The sequence below is a fragment of the Patella vulgata genome, chromosome 6, assembly GCF_932274485.2.
Source record: "Patella vulgata chromosome 6, xgPatVulg1.2, whole genome shotgun sequence".
NCBI lineage: Eukaryota > Metazoa > Mollusca > Gastropoda > Patellidae > Patella > Patella vulgata.
Genome location: NC_065884.2, coordinates 14,562,188 through 14,583,852, shown reverse-complemented (window position 1 = coordinate 14,583,852; position 21,665 = coordinate 14,562,188). Strand labels below are relative to the sequence as shown.

The window sequence follows — 21,665 nt, the reverse complement described above, 5'->3', positions numbered from 1 at the left end:
ATTCCAGTTTACACAGATAGTATTTATTGGGCATGCTCTCCAGATAATAATATGACTTGTGGAATATGTCTAGCCTCGTTCTTTGAGTCCCTTGTTACAAATGGCGCCAACACGAATTATGGTACATGAATCGTGTACCAACAGTTAAAAGTTTATTTTGTCTTAAATATTGGATATCAGAAGCCCATCTTTTCCCGGTAAGATCACAACATCAATGTTGATTTAGATTGACAAATAAATCGTGTTTTCATTGTCGAAGACTTTGGATGATTTTGAGTTAGAGATTTAGCTACTTTCATGAAAAGAATCTACAAGCTTCTCACTGTATCAAACTCTATGGGTGGGAGAACTTAAAGGAGCTAAATCGCTAATATTTTGGACCTAGAAATTGACACAAATGGGTCGTAACGCATAGAATATATATAAACTGATTTACATTCAATCGTTTCCATTTTTACTCTAATTTCAAATCAGTTAAGTTCAGCGAAATATGTAAGAAGTTTAATCGAATGAAAATTTCTAGCGTCTGGTTATTCTAGTCTACATTGTATTTATTGTGCATACTCTCCCGATATGAATATGCCGTCACCGTTTGACATGACTTTTTGAATGTCTAGCCTCGTTCTTCGAGTCCCTTGTTAGAATGGGCCTGAAGAAACGCATTATGGTACATGATTCGTGTACCAATGGTAAAATGTTTATTTTGTCTTAAATATTGGATATCAGAAGCCCATCTTTTCCTGGTAAGATCACATCAATGTTAATTTAATTTGACAAATAATTCGTGTTTTCAATGTCGAAGATTTTGGATGATATTGAATTAGAGACTTAGCTACTTTAATTTTAGTGTGCCAAGGGGAATAACTCATTTTGCCAAAGTAACCCTATTTTCATATTCTTTCTATCCTTTAAATTCCTTTAACATCAACTTTCCTTCGAAATATAGGTGAAAAATAGCAACATTTTACAGAAATAGTAACCTGTTTTCCGTTGCTGTTGGAGTACGCATGCTTCGTGAACCTGTTCGTTTACGGACAAAGTGAAACAGTTTCTATTTTTAACTAGCGACGAATGCAGTTTATACAAGATGGCGGTGCAGGACGCAGTTCTGTCAGACAGTGATTAGACAAATTTATATTCTGCAATAATAGACATGATTATCGGAGGATTTAGAGGTTTAATGGTGGTAAACAATTACTGGGTAGGTTATGCTCAAAATATTGCATTCGTATTTTAGAATTTGAAAGCTGACAACAGCTTTACGTGAAGGTCACTTGGATTTGTTTACGAAATCTTTTCGTATAGGCCTAGTCTACTATTACTATGTGATGAAACTGAAAGGAAAGTAAAAATCGGTAATTCCCGTTTGAAATCTTATAAATGCCTTTTGCCTTTGTCATTTCCGCGGAAGTTATAACTAGAACTAGGTTACTATTTAGAGAGCACATCGTGTACGGATCTTTTAGTTAGAAATAGACGAATGGAAAATGCATGGTTAATTAATTACCCAATAGGTTGGTTAATCTTTATTTGCTGTGGTCGTAGGCCTATTTTTAGAAATAACCTAAATTCAGGAACTAGATTCAAGACATAATATAATGGTATGTTTGCTCATGAATGACCAGAGTGTGAATTGAAACTACGTATAACTGGTTGTCTGATTCCGCAAGACCAGTAAAAACACATCACATTCTTTTTCCCATACATCCAAAGTTTATTTAGTAGATTGTTAATGCTCATTACCACTTCTCAGAACCCAAAATGGCACCCACATAAAATATAACATAAAGTAGCTAAGTCCGTAACTCAATATCATCCAAAATCTTCGACATTGAAAACACGAACTGTTTTGCAATTTAAATCAGCATTGGTGTTGTGGTCTTACCTGGAAAAGATGGGCTTCTGATATCCAATATTCAAGACAAAATAAACATTTTACCATTGGTACACGAATCGTGTACCATAATGCGTTTCAGCGCCATTTGGAACAAGGGACACAAAGAACAGGGCTAGACATATTCCACAAGTCATGTCAAATGGTGACGCTATATTCTTATCTGGAGAGCATGCGCAATAAATACCATCGATGTAGACTGGAAAAACCAGACGCTAAAGATTGCCATTCACATGAGACATCTGGTGTATTTCGCCGAACATAACTGATTAGAAATTACAGTAAAAACAGAAACGATTGAATGTAAATCAGTTTATATACATTCATATTACATTATTATATGCGTTGCGACCCATTTTTGTCAATTTCTAGGTCCCAAATATTAGCGATTTAGCTCCTTTAAAGTATTACTTATTCAATACCGTAAGGTCACATATCATTGTATGGTCCGCCGTCCGAGTAATCTTTTTGTTTGGTCCGAGTGATCTATCACTTTGTCGACTGGTCTTGGTCCGAGTTGTCTTTGGTTACTTTGTTATCAACTCGACCAGTGATGTACATGCATGTGATGGTTACAACCGATAACGAATGCACCATAAAGGGTTTAATCTTTAAAAAAAACGGTTTAATTCGGTATGTTATATGAGCTTACCCCATCACTTATCGATATACATGTATTGCTGTCAGAAAATATTGCTATATCGATACATTGCAATAAGATCGTTCGCGATACACTGTATCGATACATTTCTACTTTCGTTTTATATTCACCCAGTACTTGATCATAGAATCAGTTATGTAGGCTTTGCAGTAAACAATAAGTGTCCAAAGACAAGAGCAATGTCGTAAAAACAAATAAACTGAAATGTGTATTCACATAATCAGTCATATTATAGGCTTTGCACTACAATAAGTGTCCAAAGACAAGACCAAAGTCGTAACAACAATAAAGCTATTCAAAATAAAACTGTGATAAACTCTGACTATATCGAAGTATTACGATACTGCCATATATTGCAATACGATTTTTGGGCACAATACACAGCCTTACTTATTGAATTAACACAAATCAATACTTTAGCTTAAGCTTTGTATATTTACTTCCAATAAGCTTATTCAAAGAAAAGTTACCTTTGAAAACTGATGTACATATTAGAAAAACTTATTTTTGTCTCCTGCCTTTCCAAGAAAGCAGGGGACTATTAAAATGGGTTCGTCTGTCTGTCCGTCTGTCTCTCCGTCACACTTTTTGGGACACAATAACTCTCTTTCTATTTGAGCAAGTATGTTCAAACTTGGTGTAGGTGTTTATTAGGTCAATACCTTGATGGAGTTCGAAGTTGAGCATATTCTGCTTAGGGTAAGCAGAGATAAGCAATTTGATTGGTTGATGCTTTGGGACACGATAACTTTAGTTCTAATTAAGTGAAAATGAGGACACTTGGTGTATAGCTTTATTACATCAATGCCTTGACTAAGTTCGATAATGAACATTTTCTGTGGAGGGTAAGCAGAGCGATAAGCAATTTGATTGGTTGAGACTTTGGAACACCATAACTCTCCTTCTAATTGAGTTAGAATGTTTAAACTTCATGTAGGCGTTTATTAGGTGAATGCCTTGAATGGCTTGATGGAGTTTGATGATGAACATTGTCTGCTTACGGTAAGGAGAGATAAGCAATCTAATTGTTGTATGCTTTGGGGCACGATTACTTTAGTTATAACAAAGTTAGAGCGATGAAACTTCGAATATAGATTCATTATATCATTACCTTGACAAAGTTCGATGGTGCGAATTTTCTGCTTAGGCTAAGGAGCGATAAGCAATTTGATTGGTCAAGACTTTGGAACATGACAACTCTGCTTTTAATTGAGGTAGAATGTTTAAACTTGATGTAGATGTTCATTAGGTGAATGTCTTGAGTCTTGACTGAGTTCAATGATTAACATTTCGAGCTAAAACTCAGCAGGGCTAATCATTTTCATTGGTCGATGCTTTGGGACAAGATAATCTTGATTCTATCTGATAGAGAGTGATGAAACTTAGTGTATAGTTTGATTGCTTGATACTTTTGAAAAAAAAAATGTACGATTAATTAATATGTGTCATCTATTTATTTTGGGATTTCGGCGGGGAACATCAGACTCACTGTTGGCTTGTTAAATGGACATGTGATATCGGAGAACCTTCAGTAATCAAAGGGCATAACTACCTGTTTTTGAAGTATTCTGATTGTAAAATGAAATAATTTGTCATGAAATGCAACCCAAACAAGGTGAAATTGAAATATATGCAACCAACTATTATCAGAATGTTGTTCTTCAAATTAATGACCATTGGTATTTCAGATCTAACAATGGCATCATCCAGCAATGAAAACCAACATTTGTGGTTCTCTGTAACAGAAGAAACATTGTTTTTACATGATGGCCTGCTGAGAGTAACAGACCTTGTTGAATTACCAACTAATGTTAACGCTAGTCCCGATGGAGATGCAGATATTCTATCTTGTGGATTTGATACAACAGATACCCATGATGTACCCGAAAAACTTCTCACAGTTTGTGGAACACAAAACAGCGCATACAAGCGGCTTATTGAATACCGACTAAATTCCCTACGTGGCTATTGGGCGGCATACAAGGAACTAACCCAAGATGCAACACCCAGCAGAGAATTAAGTCAGCTCTCCCTTCAAGAGGAGACCTTGAATTTATTTAAGAAGGAAGCTGAGCAGGCATCATTTTCAACAAGAATTGGTTTATTACTCTTGCTTCCTCTTCTGCAGTCGCAAAGTCGAATTGATCCGAAGTTATGTGGCGTAACAGCTGAGTTGTTATTGAATTGTTTAAGAGAATGTAAACCATGCAGTCTTTCTAAAGAACCTGGCGATTGTTTAAAGGGTTTAGAAAGTTTATTATGTGATTGGTTAGGTGAAGACAGTAAAGATAAACAGATTAAAGTCGATGATAAGTGTCAACGAGAAAAGGCTGCCTCAGCTCTTGTAGCTTTGGCTTGTGCAAGGTATAAACATAGTATCTTATATCTTCATGAATTAATGTATTATCTTACATCAACAAGTATATATTCATATACTAATTATGTCTGATGTAACTTAGCATGAAAATCACTAAATTGCAGTTCAAATGAAATGGAGTTTAACGTCCTACTGTTCTGCTCCGACTGGGTTAATGAAGATATGCATATGTCAAACCATGCGCTATGCAGAAAACTTTGCAGGGACAACAGCACTACGACCTACTCTTATTTCAAATTCCTAATTTCAAAGGATCTTTTATGTGCACCCAGTATTTACACAGGACCTTGGTTTATGGTCCCATCCAATCGACTATACACTGTCCCTTGTAAGCTCCACTGACAAAGGGGAACCATGCAGGAAAATCCTGATGCACTTTCTCAGGCAACACAGGATAGAACATGACCTCCAGGAAAGCAAGCCAATTATATATTAAGAATAATTTTGTTCCATTCATATATTGAGAGTAATTTTGTTTCATTCATCAAAGCAATTTTGTTTCAGACATATACTGAAAGCTGAATAACTCCTTTTATAATGTTTTTCTCTTTTTTTTTGCAGAGGCCATGTTGATACTTTTATTCATGCTGCAGATTTACTTCAACAGTTACCTGATTTACAGACATTACCTGTAGCAGATATTTTAAGTGGATTATTAGATACAAGAGGTGGAATAGGTCAGCCATCAACTCTACTAGGAAATAAACATGCTGTTAGTTGGGGCTTTGAAGATATGTTAAATGTGATATCTGAAAAACCTCCCGACCAAGATGACAAAGATAAAGAAAAAGGTATCTTGGAGTTTTGGACTTAATTTATTTGTTTGTTTTAGGAAAGTGAAAGAATTTATGCCTTTTTTCAAAATAAGGTATCTTACATAAGGTGAAATGTTAATCACTTAAATCAAAGTCTGTGCAGATTTTAAGTGAAAGGAAAAAGGAACTAACTGGTCATCATTTTCCTAGTAATTATGATGTCATGTCAGCTGTGAATTACTTTTTTGGGGGTGGCATCGAAGGGGACTATGTAGAAAAAAAAAATGGAAACCATCAACTTTGTACAGGTCTTCACAGATACACAGATAGGCTTAGAACAGTACCGTAATTGTATTCTTTAGAATTGTGACCTGTGTATAACTTTATATCATAGATTTTTTAAAAAGAATCATTATTATTTTTATTTACAGTTGAGAGTGAAATAGGTAGAAGTATAGCTACTGATGGTAAATATTTATATACCAGTAATACGATTGGTAAAGGTTTAGCTAAAATTGGTACAGGTCTGCACGGAACTCTAAGGTAACTATATAATGTTTCTGTTTTTAAAAAATAAACATATGATGACAAAGATTTAATTTTCCTTGCATTGCATGAAGTATTAGGGAATGCTTTACCGTTTGAGGTATTGTTTCTACTATAAAGCATAAAGTATACATGTAAAAATGTCAATTCTATGTAACTCATTTGTGGCAGCAAGTTTTCAAGCCATTTGTAAAGGGGTTGTGGGGGTTGGATGCCTGAATGGTTAGCATGTGCACACTGTATCATATAAGGTCTGTCATTGAGTCAACTGGCATGGTTTTGATTCCCTGGTTGTAAGTGACAAGGAGTAAGGTCGCCTGTCCAACCTCTTTGGTTTTCTCTGGGTCCTCCTTTTCCCTCCCATTGCTAAAGACCCCTACATGCAAGCGAATTATTGAAATTAAATTGAACCATATGTTAGTCCCGAAATTACCTGATTTGTGTCAAGTGGATGTTAATCCCTATTTCTCTCTCTCTCTGATTTGTCAAAAGTAGCGTTTGTTGTCTTTATTTTAAGAAGACAATTTTGTAGCTAAGATTTCTAATTTTGAATGACAGATATGTTATAAAGATGAATAAAGACCATGTAATCGGGCCATGAATGTTCAACCATGTAACCGTTTACATCCCCAGTTCATATCTATGACAGAAAACTAAGTAATAAGCATGCACAACTATTTACCTTTTGTTTCAGAGGTTATGTGTACAGTCGTAATTTAAGAATAGGACCAGGTAGAATAGCATATGGTGATAATAAACTATTATATAGACCTGTAACATTTGATCAGGATGAACATAGTAATAATCTAGCTCTTCTTATGGATACAAATACTTTAGAGGTAAGTCAATAACTATATATTGATAAACTTGCTGGGGGGGGTGGGGGTGGATGTCTGAATGGTTTAACACATGTGCTTTAGATCATAAGGTCTGTCATTTTGTCAAGTGACATGATTTTGATTCCCTGCTTGTATGTGACAAGAGGTAGGGTCACCTGTCCAGCCTCATTGGTTTTCTTTGTGTCCTCTAGTTTCCTCCTACTGATAAAGACCCCTATGATCAAGCGAATTATTGAAATAAAATTGAACCATATGTTCAAAATGCCCTAGTTTGTGATGAGTGGACAGTTAACCCCATCTCTCCCTCTCTCTCTCTCTCTCGCCTAAACATGCTATTGATGTAGCCATCTTTAATACCAAAACTTGCTGAAGCTAAAGCCGTGTTTAAATACTGTGAAATACTTTCATCAAGCAATTATTTAAGTCTTGAAGCTGGACATCTTCCATACGCTTAGTAACTGTTATCTTTATTATGTGTGTCAATTGCTAAATGCCACTCATAGGTGTCTAAGAGGATCTTCCATACATCTATTTATCAATGTTTATGGCAAAAAACACTTGAGCCTTATTTTTCAGATGATAAAACCAGTTTTAAAACCAGACAAGTGTTCAGTGGGTAAACCATGTGTTACTGTAGGATTTGTTAGTGATGGGATGTATTTCTATTTAATATGGTGTCAGGTTAATATGGCTGATAAATCAGCTAAAGGAATCAATGTTTATGTAGAAACATACAGTATAGAGGTAAGTCGGATAGCTTTACTGTTAGATCAATGTAACTGTTTCTTAGACGAGAGCCGCAGTGGCTTTGTGAGTATGACGTTTGCTCGCTAACCTGGAAGTCCCGTGTTCAATCCCTGTGTTGGTCGAGAAAGTTCATCAGGTTTTTCCGATGTGGTCCCCCCTTGTCAGTGGTGCAGGATGGAGGGCCTTTCAAGGAACGAAAAACACATTGGCATGCACGTAAGAAATAAGAGTAGGCCGTACTTCTCTCTGTTCAATATTTCCTTCATAGCACACGGTATGGCAATACCTATCTTCATTAGCCCATTTGGTGCAGTAGTATGTTATACACCATTTCATATGACTATAAATAGACAGTAAGCGTGCATGTCCAGTTGTAAATAAACTTGATCATGTATGGAGTGATCAGTTTGGTAAATCAGCGTCAGTGTGTAGGTCAGATATTCAAATCCAAACTCAAAACTCATTTGTTTATTACATATTATCAGGATCAGCTATTATCTTCCATGTGCTTAGAGCATGCCATATGGATGGAGGAGTGAGAGCAATTACAAATGTACATTATTATTAATTATTATTATTATTATTATTATGGTATAATGAATTTGTAACTATTTTAGGATAACAGTTTGAGTGTAAATATCATCAAACCATCAGTTATACTACAAAAGAAAGATGATAATAATCCTAAAACTCTCACTGAGGCGATATTTACCCGTCCACGGCCATTCCGTACCTCCAATTCAACAGCAACACTTGTAGCATTAACAGGCGGTGAAATGTTAGCTACCAGAAAAGAAGATGGTAAGCCCTCTGTAGAACATTTGTGTTTTTTTTGTCATGGAACTGTTTAATTACCAGTAAATATTTGACATATGTGAAGGCAGTTTTAATTAATAAGAGAATGCAAAAGAAATAGAACTGAAAAGTGTATACCATGCCTGGAAATGATAATTTTAGATGTACCTGATGTACCTGACAATCTGTCAATCACCAGTGGACTAGTATCTGACATTTTGAGCTTTGTGTCGCATATATTAAAAATGTTAAAAACATTGATAACAGACAAATTTGTACATAACAAAATGATAAACACCAGAATGACAGACACAAGAAGGATTGTGTCTGACAAAGCCTGAATTTGTGCCTGTCATTGTCTGTCACAGGTGCTTTGTTTTCCAGGCTTGTCTATCAACTATACCAATCGATCAATTTACATGCCCTAAAACTAGCATATATTTTTTAAAACCTCAATTTTCAAACATTGCTACGATTGACTTGAACAGAATGTGGATACATTATGGAAGCCACATTAGCTCCTGATTGGTGGTATAGAATGGTATACATAAATATGTAGTTATAAAAGACTAGACAATAGGGAACTATAAATTTAACTGTATTTATTGTGTTCTAAGTTCTTTGAAATTCTGATTTTATACCAGGTAAATTGACTGACAGGTTAAATTCTTCAGCTGGTCAATTTTCACTACCAATCAATCAAGTAAGGCAAATATGACTAAAGCCAGGGCCCTGTTTAACAGTACAAATATCTTGATTGAATTTCCCGGGGGGGGGGGGGGGGGGGGTGTAGATGGCCGAATGGTTAGCGCGTGCGTATTGTATTATAAGGTCTGCCATTGAGTCAACTGGCGTGGTTTTCATTCCCCGGTTGTACATGACGAGTAGTAGGGTCACCTGTTAAACCTTGTGGGTTTTCTCTGTGTCCTCCTTTTTCCCTCCCACTGCTAAAGACCCCTACATGCAAGCGAATTATTGAAATAAAATTGAACCATATGTTAGTCCCAAAATGACCTAGTTTGTGTCAGTGGATGTTAAACCCCCCTCTCTCTGTCTCTCTCTCTCTCTATGTCTCTGTCTCTCTCTATGTCTCTGTCTCTCTCTCTCTATGTCTCTCTCTCTCTCTCTATGTCTCTGTCTCTCTCTATATCTCTGTCTGTCTCTCTCTCTATGTCTCTGTCTCTCTCTCTCTATGTCTCTGTCTCTCTCTCTATGTCTCTGTCTGTCTCTCTCTCTATGTCTCTCTCTCTCTCTCTCTCTCTCTCTATGTCTCTGTCTCTCTCTCTCTATGTCTCTGTCTGTCTCTCTCTCTATGTCTCTCTCTCTCTCTCTATGTCTCTGTCTCTGTCTCTCTCTCTATGTCTCTCTCTCTCTCTCTCTGATTGAATTCCCTGTAAAATATTAATATGACTTGATTTGATTGTATATTTTATTATGGTTTATTTGACAGTATCAACTTCAACAGTTTTAAGTACATCATGTGGTATACAGTTAAAGACTTTAATTAAAACACCTGTGTTTTGTGATGGTAATAATATCGTGTTCCTCACATCTCTACATGTACAAGGTACACCATCAGCTTCAGCAGCTCGACCTTTCTTTGGTAGTGGTGGAAGTTTGTCGGGCCTGCGCTGTTCATGTAATTAGATATATTTTATAGGTTTCATTTAAAAAAAATAACACTTTTAATCTTTGATTTTATTAACACATTACCAGGAGACACAAGAGCCTGGGATTGTGTGGGGGTTAGTGTGCTCTGGGCAGCACTTTTTTAGTCTTATTGCATTGAAGAAAAGGAAGTTGATTGTTTTTCTGTTGGTACAATAGAAGAATAAAAGGCATCATGAAAATATTTAACATTTTAAGTACGATTCATGTATACTGTGGTGGTAGGAGGTGGTAATCTAACTGTACCACTGTCCTGAGATTGAATGAGACAAAACACAGTTTGGCGTGCACCTTACACCCCCCCCCCCCAAAAAAAACCAAACAAACTTGACAGTTGAAATTCAACAAAGTGTAGGAGTATACACTGTTGCCTGGGCAAAATTCTACTACCCGGCATTGCACATTTGACCATAGAAAACAAGTAACCAAATGCTAGTCTAAAGATGACTGTGTTCAAGAGACATTCCATCCCAATTCACAGTCCATGGAAAAAAGTTTTAAACATTGATTGTATTATGTGTTGATATTTATATCTGCCTCTAATTATAGTTTTTGAGAGCTGCTGTGTCTCGGTGAGTTAGGCACTGGCTCACTAACCAAGATGTCTGGGGTTGGATCCCGGTGTTGGCATCTAGTCATTTGGATGGGATGAAAAACCAAGTTTCCCTGTATTTGTTGAAATATTTTGAAATAAGAGTAGGCTGTAAAGCTGCTGTCTAGGCAAAACGTCTCTCATAGCATTATAACATCATGTATATCTGTGTTCATTAGCCCAGTTGGTTCATTAGGATGTCAAACCCTATGTCATTTGACTAATTGTAGTTTAAAGAGGCTTGATGAAAAATGTGATCGTTGACTTAAATTTTTTTTCAGTGTTAGCCTGTAACTTATGTTTTAATATTACTGATGGACAGTTTAATACTAGAGTTGATTTAATGGATGCACCAAGTTGTTCTCTTGCAAGAGGTACAGCTGTTAATAGTCTAGGTAATTCTCTATTTATTTTTATACCTTTTACAATGGTTGGTATCCATCATTATTCTCTTCTGTACAATATTATAGTTTATACAGTTGGGGGGGGGGGGGTAGCTGAATGGTCATAAGGTCCTTCATTGAGTCAACTGGTGTGGTTTCAATTCCCAAGGTGTAGGATATTGTCTGGGTCCTCCGGTTTCCTCAAGTGGCTAAAGACCCCCTATGAGCAAGTAAATGATTGAAATAAATTTTTACCATATGTTAGTTCCAAAATGATCTAGTTTGTGTCCAGTGTACGTTAAAACCCATTTCTCTTTCACTTCTCTATACAGTGAATACACATGTAAACCACACCTGGTAGTATACATTTATTTAAAAGTGTTGATTATAAGACCAGTGTATCACAGTAATACACATTGTTTAAAAGTGTTAGATTACAAAAAAACATTATACATTATTCTACTGTGTATTGCACAGTAACTCTCAGTGAATATATATATAACCCAATGTTTAAAAGTGTGTATCTATTAAGACCAATATACATCAGTGGTTTATTGTCCATTAAAAGAAAACAATATTTATATATAATCTATACTTTATAATATACAATGTTTCATTGTTTTGTATAAAATGAAATATAGTGACTTGAAGGAAGTAAGGACACAACAAAACATTTTAACTCTTGTTTTAACTGTATTAGGTCACTAGTTATTTTGAGTGATAACAGAGTTATTGAATGGTAATATATTGATATTACAGGAACATGTTTTGATGTGAGTAATAATTCTATCTGGGTGTGTAGTAGTGATTATATAGATCAGTTTTATAATCCCAGTAATCAGGCACCACATCATATCAACAAGAGATTATGTATACCTATAAAACCTAAACCAACAACAACTACAGGTAACTAACAGTTTTTATACCTTTACATCATCCCTTGCTTTCTCCCAGTTAAAATAAGAGTAGTAGGTCACTTTTAGCAGGTCTGTATTATCAGTCCCAGATTGCCAGGAATAATGTAACAGGGCTGTAATTCCACATTTCCAGGAATAACATTAACAGGTCTGTAGTCTTATTCCCACATTACCAGGAATAACATGTACAGGTCTGTATTATCAGTCCCAGATTGCCAGTACAATGTTAACAGGGATGTAGTCTTGAGTATCACATTGCCCGTAATAATGTTAACAGAGTTGTAGTCTTAAGTCCCACATTGCCTGGAGTAATGTTAACAGGGCTGTAGTCCCACATTTCCAGGCATAACATTAACAGGGCTGTAGTCTTGAATCCCACATTGCCAGGAATAACATGTACAGGTGTGTATTATCAGTCCCAGATTAACAGGAAAGACATTAGCAGGTCTGTGTATTTAGGGAATCTGTATGTTGTGAAAGACCAGCTTCACTGTTATCTCAGGTTTCATATAGACAACTGTCACTTCACATTTTGTGTGATGAATTTATACCTTGTCTTTATCACTAATCAAAACAAATGTTTGGAAAATATTTGGACGAAAACGACATATGTTATTAAAGATACTTTATGGGAGATTAGATGAAGAGCTGACAGTTCTCACTATAATAGTTAAAAACTAGATAATATAAAGGGAATTTGCTGAAAATTTCAGTCAAAATGATCCACCCTGAACCAAGATTTTAGCGATTGAATTTTCGGCCTAGCCTCGATCATTATTACTAAAGTCTGTATGATAAAAAACATAGTCTTGATTATCCATTTCATGATTAAATTATGAATGGAAGTCGAACAGCAAATCGGAACCTAATCCAATAAACATCACAGGCTAGCGATGACATCAAGAGTTGAATATGGTCTGGATAAGTTAATTAATGTCTAATTAATAATTTAGATAACGTTTCAGGCCTAAAGAAAGACCTGCAATAGGCAGATTTAGCTCTTGCATAATGTATGTTTAATCTTAAAAGGAAATCAGTATAAATAGTAGAGATATTATTATATTTATTACAGGTGAAATAATATCAGTTAAAAGTGTAGTAGAGACGTTATTACAGCATGCAGGTGGTATGTGTGTACATAAATTAAACAGTGATCCTTATTCTAACTATTTGTTACCACCAACACCTGTCGATCTTCCTCAATTACATAGAATAACAGATATACTAACTAGAGCTATGGAAGATGGCCAAATGTCTATCATTATTAGTGCACTAGTTGTTTTACAGGTATAGTGAAATAAAAGTATTTGTCACAAAAAGAATGTGATCAATGTTTAACTATTTTATGACAAAAGATCTCTTATTATACAAAGTAAATTTTAGGTTATATTATTTAAACATTTGGAACTAAAAGCGGAGATCACGTGGCTAAGTGGGTAAGACGCTGGCTCGCTAGCCTGGAGGTCGGGTGTTCGATCCCTGCATTGGCCGAGAAAGTTCATCCAGATTTTCCAGCATGGTTTCCCCCTTGTCAGTGATGCAGGATGGAGGGCTTGACAAGGACAGCTGTCTAGTCGTTCGGATGGTACGAAAAACCGAGGTCCCGTGTACACATTGGCATGCACGTAAAAGATCCCTTGGCAGTTGGAATTCGATAGAAGAGTAGGCGATAGTGCCGCTGCCCGGGCAAAATTTCCCTCATAGCACACTGTATGGTGTTTGCCCGTCTTCATTAGCCCAGGTTAGGAGCAGAACAGTAGGACGTTAAACCTCATTTCATTTCATTTTGGAACTAAAAGCTTTTGAACTGCACAACCAAGTACTTTTGGTTTTTAAAAAAAAGTCTTTTTCCCAGAGAAATACAAAGGAAAATGTTTATGGCTTTTAATCTTAACATTTCAACACAAGCTGAATTTATGAACATAAATTTTTAGTCTAATCTACACAAATAGAAATTGATATGTCTCTGATGAATATATGGTTGTTTTTGTAATGTTTCTTTTCAGTTAATATTTAAAACCAGTGTATTTGTATTGGAGAGAGAAGGAGAGGCTATTCTCATGAACAAAACCAGGTATACATATATATTCCATAGTCAAATAGTTAATATCATACTTCAATTAATTACAAAATATTTGAAAGACTCTTGACATAACATCCTCTACCTGTACAATCAGAAGGGGGATGGGCCTCGGACAGTTGGATGTGGTTCAAGATGCCGGGAGGTTCAGGGGTCCATCCAAATTTTAGACTTTAATTTTATCTTTCGTGTCCACTGGCAAATATAATACCCTTAGCCCAAGTAAGATAAATTATCAATGAGTGGGGTGTGGGAAAGGTGAATCATGCTTGTTTTGTTTTGTGCCCGAGAAAACCAGTGGATCCGAGGGCCCAGAACTTCCAGTCCACCCCTGTATACAATGGTTCATTGTTGTATTAACCTTTGTACTTGTAATTTCAGATCATTGCTATGGAAATTAGTAATAGCTAAATCTAGTGAAAGTAGTAATATAGCTATACAGAGAGAAGCATGTAAAGCCATTAGTGTAGGGTTGATGGCTTTATATTCTAATAACAACGAAAGACATAAATTATTGTATCAACTTATGACAGAAGGTAGAAAATTCATCTATATATGTATATAATTGTGATTTGTTCGTCTATTTCTTTGTCTCTTCGGGTTTTTTTTTGGGGGGGAGGGTCTAGTGGTTTAACGTGTGCACGTGAAATCACAAGGTCTGTCATTAAGTCAAGTAGCATGGATTTGATTCCCCTCGTAGGTTTTCTCCAGGTGAAAGCGAATTATTGAAATAAAATTAAACCATATGTTAGTCCCGAAATGTGCTGTGGACATTAAACCCAATTTCTCTCTCTCTTTGGGGATGGCAGCTACACTAGGGCCTACCCGGAGGCTGAAATTTGGGGTTTAAGGGCAACTCCAGCCCAGGGAGTAACAACAGTCTGGTGGCATTGCTCTACTTACGGTCTCACAAAAGTCATATAAGGAAGTGTGACATGGCTCTACTTGTGCATTAATAAAATATACAGGTACAATTTAGCAGAAGCTTATAATAAATGGTTAATTGTTGACTTATTATGCAATCAAAGTTTATCATTTTATTTTTAATAATCAACGGAAACATATTTAAAAAAAAAAAAAATTATTTTGTTGGTCAAATAGATGTCCTAAATATGCAAACGATCTTTACAAAATTTATCATTAATATTGATCAACAATTGAATGTGTAATCGTGATATAATGATTTTGGTATATATTTTCTTCAGGAGGAGAGTCATCCGGTTTAGTTGTATTACGTGATCTAATATTAACAGACTTTGCTGCTCAGTTAAAAACTAAAAGTTTAAAATCTGTCGAGACTGATCATCTCAGGTGAATATTTTCTTCTTTATATATCAATATAGTCCAGAAAATAAAATAGATTATGTGTGGTTTAATGTTCGAGAGCGAGACATTAAATAATATATAGGATACTGCATGAGGATGTTAGCCCGATTGTTGTCTTAATATATTACACAATGTTTTGCTTTAGACCATTAAAGAACTTAAAATACACTATCCCGCTCATGTGAGTCTAATATTTCATCTAGTATTTGATTATTTAAAATATTACCATTACATTTACAGATTATGATTACCAACTACAGTTCTATTTTAGAAGACAACAAAATTAAATATTTTATTTTATATTGTGCTGAAGACATTTTCACAATTTATGCGATATAGTATGTAATGTACCTATTGTTAGCTTCTGAAACTGAATTGGGAGGTACAGTAGTTCAGTGTGTAAGGCATTGGCTCGCTAACCATGGGGTATTGAGTTCGCTGCCGGTGTTGACTAAGAAAGTTCCTTTGGATTTCCTGGCCTGGCTTGCCTTGTCAGTGGTGCGGAACGGAGGGCCTGACAAGGAACAGTAATTCAGATGGGTTGAGGTCCTGTGTACACATTGGCATGCATGTAAAAGAACCTCTGACAATAAGAATTGGAAGTAGTCCATAGTGCTACTGTCCAGGCAAATTTTTCCTAATGGTTCACTGTATGACGTATGCTTGTATTCATTAGCTCAGTCAGTGTAGAAAAGTAAGACGTTAAACCTCATTTTATTTTTAAAACTGAATGCATTTATGAATCAAATTACTAATTTGTATTGTAGACTAGAAGATGAATTAGTTCACTATATATTAAAGAGAGCTGTGAAAGGATCATTAGATATATTAAAACGGCCATTAAAAACATCTAGACCTTTTGAAGAAACAGTTACTGATGTTCCAGTAAGCTACAATTTTTACTTCATTGGGATCATTATCAATGCCAAAGAAACCTTTGTAGTCATATTAATCTTTGTTAACAATCTGCAGTTCACCATAATTCTGTAAATAATTCTAGCTTGACATTGTTAGATTTTTTTTGCATTACCTTCAATACAAAAAACCCTTTGTAATGGGAAAATGACCTTTCTTGACAATCTGTTGTCATTTTAAAAATAATGTAGTTGGAACTATGACCTTTAAAAGATAGATTCTTGATAAACAAATCTATGTACAGATCAGGATCATCCGCATGTCCTGTGTGTGTGTGTGGTGGGAGGGGGGAGGGGGACTGCCCCTCTATTGGTCACACAGAGCAGATTATTTTCTTCTATATTCATCGAAACTATGTCAAACATTTGAAGCATTGCCGCCATTTTGGCATCACTTTTTTTTTAATCCTATACATGTATATGCACCTAAATGAGCATTACTATTGTCTCAGAACTTCTGATTTTATCTAATTCTCACGTAATCCCACAGTCTTAACGCCAAACTAGACATTGTCTCTATCCTTCTCAAATTCCTGAACACACTCCTGATAATATTATTTGTTGTATTTTATAGGTTGCCAGTCCATGTGTAATGTATATAATGGCTCTACAATCATATTTATTAAGAGAAACTGTGTTCTATGTTAAAGATACAGACAAGGATAAGGAAAATAAAACTGATAATAAAAGTCAACTGTCATCACAGGTACCAGTAGCTTTATAGTCATGTGTATTGAGTTGCTAAAAAATGTTCAAAAATTGTTTTGCATTTTGTATTGTCAAGAGAAAATGATTTGAAAATTTTGAATAGAGAATGGAGATTTGTATTTCATTATTGCAAACCAACTTGTCAAATATTAATGGATTGTATCCACGTTCAACGCGCCTCATAATATATTGATAAAAGGCCTGGTTTGAAGATTGACAATAATATTTTGCATGATGTGGGGGTTAGGTGCCGAAAGTCAAGTGGCATGGTTTCAATTCTCCACATGTACTTGACAAGGAGTGGGTTTTCTCCCACTGCTAAAGAGCCCTACCGACAATTGAATGATTGGAATAAATTGAACCATGTATTAGTCCCAAAATGACCCATTTCTCTCTCTTATTGCAGGATTTAATTACTGGTGTTATTAATTTAGCTACAAAGATATTTGTTGGTTTATGTGAGGTGAGTTAACTATATTAAATTATATCATCTCCAGCTGCTGTCAAAAAATCACTCTTGAGTATATTTAAAATTCATTTCATATTTCAAGAAATATTTTGGACAGGTACTGTTTACGATAATTTCATTGTATAAAGTAGTAGCCATTGCAGTAAACTGAGAACAGTCTATTGAAGACGGGCATGCGTCATGCAGTATGCTATAAGCCAAATTTTGCGCTGACATTAGTATTATGACTTACTTTTATTCCGATTGTTAAGGGCTCTTTATAAACAGACTATAAGTTGGACCTCTGTTTTTTGTCCCATCAGAATGACCTGATACTATGTCTTGCACTAGTAGGGTTGCCTGTCCAACCTCATAGGTTTTCTCCAGGTGCTCAGGTTTCCTCCAACTGCTAAAGATCCCTCTGCGCAAGTGAATTATAGAAATAAAATCGAACCATGTGTTAGTCCCGAAATGACCTAGTTTATGTTGAGTGGACGTTAAACCCCATTTCTCTCTCTCACTCTCGTCTTGCACTACTGACAAGGACAAACAAGGTTGGCCACTATAGACCTTGAACCTCCTGGGTAATGAACAAGTGCTATACTCACCGAGCCTCTGACAAAGTAATGGACAACTGACTCAATTGTTTTGTGGGAGGCCGCAGAGAGGGGGTGAGGAATGGTTTAACGTGTGCTTTAAGTCATATGATTTACCTTTGGGTCAAGTGGCATGGTTTAATTCCCGGCTTGTAACTGACCTGTTCCCTCCCTCTGCTAAAGACCCCTACGCAGGCGAATTATTGAAATAAAATTAAACCCTATGTCAGTCCTGAAATGGCTTAGTTTGTATTGAGTGGACGTTAAACCCCATTTCTTCCTCTTTCTCTAATTGTGTTATACTTGAAATCAGAAGCAATGATCTTGATTATTTTCAGGTGTTTGAAACATTTATAGAAGTGTGTAATTCTGTGATAGATACAAGTCCAATTGAAGAAATAGACAGTAAACTACAGACAATGGAAAGACTTGCAAAAGGAACTATATTAGGTCATTTATTACCAGTCTTGTTGACAACATTAACACATTCCAGTCTACAAGAGTTGTCTTTAGCCAATGCATTGATGCCACATCTAACAAGACTTGTTCTACTGTCAACACAGGTATAGTAACCATCATGTTCCTGAAGCAACGACTGCAAGTTTTACAACATCTAGACGTTGCTAGATTGCTTTACAATTTCCGAACTTATAGCTACGATATCTCCCTTTACTGCAGACACGTGAACAGTAGCGTCCAATCAGAGGTTGTGACTCAATCACACTCAAATCAAACATTTAACGAACCTTGAACTTTGCAACTCGATTATCACAGGTAGACATTTTAGCTGGAAAGTGCGAGACTTGGTATCCGCAATGATCAGGGAATCTGGTAGGCTCACAAGCAGGGTTAATACCCAATGGAAATTAGTGCCGAAATATGCAGAGTATTACGTGAAGACCTTGATAAGATGTATGGAATTAAAGCGAGATCAAGCCTTCTATTGAAGATGAATAACCATCAGTCCAGGGCAATGTTTCCCACTAGTTTTTAGTAGTCAGTGTGCACAAAACTCACATGGTGTGCAAATGTTATTCTGGTGACATAAGTATCTGCGCAAGATATTTGTACAAATGTGAACTTGAAATTGTAAGACTAGAATTATGTAGTAATTTAGTTACCAAATCATTTTACGGGATACACTAGTTGGTGATACATTATTGACCTTTGTGTACTCATTGCAAATCGTGAGTGAATACATACAGCTTAGAGGGAACAATGGCCAGGGTCACACAAATTATGAGTGCATACATACAGCTTGGAGGGAACAATGGGCCAGGGTCACACAAATCATGAAAGAAATGGAACATTAGGCAGTTTTAATCACCTATTTCAGTCATTGAAAATCTTTAAAAAAAACCAAAAGACTTTTAGAAACTTTCTTTGGTTGATAATATCATCTTTTTCAAGTTGAAATATGAAACTACAGATCCTTTCTATCATTTTACAATAATAGAAATATGTAATCTTCAAATGTCAGTTTCGAAGTTAACAAGACTTGATTCATTTTTGGGTGTTGTCTAATTATCTGCAGAATTGTAATGTAACATTTTTTGTAAGAGGAGGTATGTTATCATTTTGTGTTGTGTTTATTCTTGCAGGCTGCAATGTTGATGAGAAGTCCAAAGAAATGTTCATTACCAGAAGATGATGGTGCTGATCCTGACAGAGATATGTTAAATCTCATTGGTCAGTCTATCCAAACTAAACAGTAAGTTATTACTTTCGTTTTCTTTAATCACTTGAGAGAGAGAGAGAGAGAGAAATGAAAACTGACACATGGTTCAATTTTATTTCAATAATTCACTTGCACGTAAGGGCTTTAGCAGTGGGATGAAACCAACTTACTCCTTGTCACGCCACCTTATGCTAAACCACCCACCTTCTATTTAGATGTAAATTAACCTTTAGATATATACTAAATGGCATCATGAAATTAATGCATCATATATTGATACATCATGAAATTATTTATATATATATTATTGTGTTCTGCTGTATCTTTCTTGTTTCTCTGATGATGGTTTCTTGTTGGTTTAAAAAAGTATCGGTACATCATATGTTCTCAGATAATTAGTAGTACATCATAATTACCTTTTCAGATAATTAGTGGTACATCGTCATAATTATGTTCTCAGATAATTAGTGGTACATTATCATAATTATGTTTTCAGATAATTAATTAGTGGTACATTATACGTATATTATTAGCAACTTTGATTAACCTACTATCTAACTAATAACACAATTATATATAAGTCTATGTATACTTGGGGAGTTGGGTGGTCGAATGGTCTGCACTTTAGTCAAGTTTTGTGGTTACGATCCCACTCTTGTTCGTTACCAGGGGTTGGGTCTCCTGTCCAATCTCATGGGTTTCCGCCTTCTAGTCAAATTGTGTGGTTTCGATCCCACTCTTGTTTGTTACCAGGGGTTGGGTCTCCTGTCCAATCTCATGGGTTTCCGCCTTCTAGTAAATTATTGAAATAAAATTGAACCATATGTTAGTCCTGATATTATCTAGTTTGTGTCTAGTGAATGTTAAGCCCCATTTCTCTCTCTCTCTATGTATACCGTTATTGAATCTTTTTAGAAAAGATAATGAAACAGAAGATGATGGAGAATGTTATTTAGCTAGTTTAAAAATTCCAGCCCCATGGGCATCTGGTAAATCTATAGAAACAATTCATCCAGTTCGTGATAATTATAAAATGAAGGAAACAATTCATATACCTGGTGCTCGATGTCTTTATATCAGATTTGATCCTAAATGTTCATCACAGTATGATTATGATAAGGTAAGTCAGGCTTTAAGTTTTAATTTATAACATTGCTTCCGAACATTACATTAGGATTACTGTTAATTAATGAGGTAGATACATGTACATACATATATAGATAAATATGAAATGAAATGAAATGGGGTTTAATGTCCTACTGTTTTGCTCCTAAACTAGGCTAATGAAGACGGGCATACGCCATATAGTGTGCTACGAGTGAAATTTTGCCCGGGCAGCGGCGCTATAGCCTACTTTTATATCAAATTCCAACTGCCAAGGGATCTTTTATGTGCACGCCAATATGTACACTGGACCTCGGTTTTTCGTCCCATCCGAACGACTAGACAGCTGTACTTGTCAGACCCTCCGTCCTGCATCACTGACAAGTGGAAACCACGCCAGAAAATCTGGATGAACTTTCTCAGCCAATGCAGGGATCGAATAATAGATAAATATAGATCCATACAGATCATAAATAATAAAAAGAGCTACATTTACAAGCTAATAGACAGTATGATGGGACAACTCTGTCAGCTTATTTCTCTTGTTGTGGGAGCAACGGTGGCTCAGTGAGTAAAGCACTGGCTCACTAACCAGGAAGTTGAGGGTTCAATCCTGGTGTGGGCCAAGAAAGTTCCC

The 21,665-nt window shown here is 35.8% G+C and overlaps 1 protein-coding gene across 1 annotated transcript in view; it reads left to right on the top strand.

The window, feature by feature from the left end:
• The first annotated feature begins 1,082 nt into the window (after positions 1 to 1,082).
• Positions 1,083 to 21,665, top strand: part of LOC126824594 (probable E3 ubiquitin-protein ligase HECTD4) — a 69,155-nt gene continuing 48,572 nt past the window's right edge. The window contains exons 1-20 of the mRNA XM_056102038.1: positions 1,083 to 1,201; positions 4,244 to 4,919; positions 5,494 to 5,723; positions 6,119 to 6,230; positions 6,928 to 7,072; positions 7,649 to 7,816; positions 8,437 to 8,620; positions 10,065 to 10,181; positions 11,156 to 11,269; positions 12,017 to 12,163; positions 13,247 to 13,461; positions 14,181 to 14,248; positions 14,636 to 14,790; positions 15,460 to 15,565; positions 16,348 to 16,465; positions 17,069 to 17,200; positions 17,609 to 17,665; positions 18,585 to 18,809; positions 19,848 to 19,957; positions 20,840 to 21,044. Of these exons, the coding sequence (XP_055958013.1) occupies positions 4,252 to 4,919; positions 5,494 to 5,723; positions 6,119 to 6,230; positions 6,928 to 7,072; positions 7,649 to 7,816; positions 8,437 to 8,620; positions 10,065 to 10,181; positions 11,156 to 11,269; positions 12,017 to 12,163; positions 13,247 to 13,461; positions 14,181 to 14,248; positions 14,636 to 14,790; positions 15,460 to 15,565; positions 16,348 to 16,465; positions 17,069 to 17,200; positions 17,609 to 17,665; positions 18,585 to 18,809; positions 19,848 to 19,957; positions 20,840 to 21,044 (3,276 nt within the window). The 5' untranslated portion in view covers positions 1,083 to 1,201; positions 4,244 to 4,251. The remainder of the gene's footprint in view (positions 1,202 to 4,243; positions 4,920 to 5,493; positions 5,724 to 6,118; positions 6,231 to 6,927; positions 7,073 to 7,648; positions 7,817 to 8,436; positions 8,621 to 10,064; positions 10,182 to 11,155; positions 11,270 to 12,016; positions 12,164 to 13,246; positions 13,462 to 14,180; positions 14,249 to 14,635; positions 14,791 to 15,459; positions 15,566 to 16,347; positions 16,466 to 17,068; positions 17,201 to 17,608; positions 17,666 to 18,584; positions 18,810 to 19,847; positions 19,958 to 20,839; positions 21,045 to 21,665) is intronic.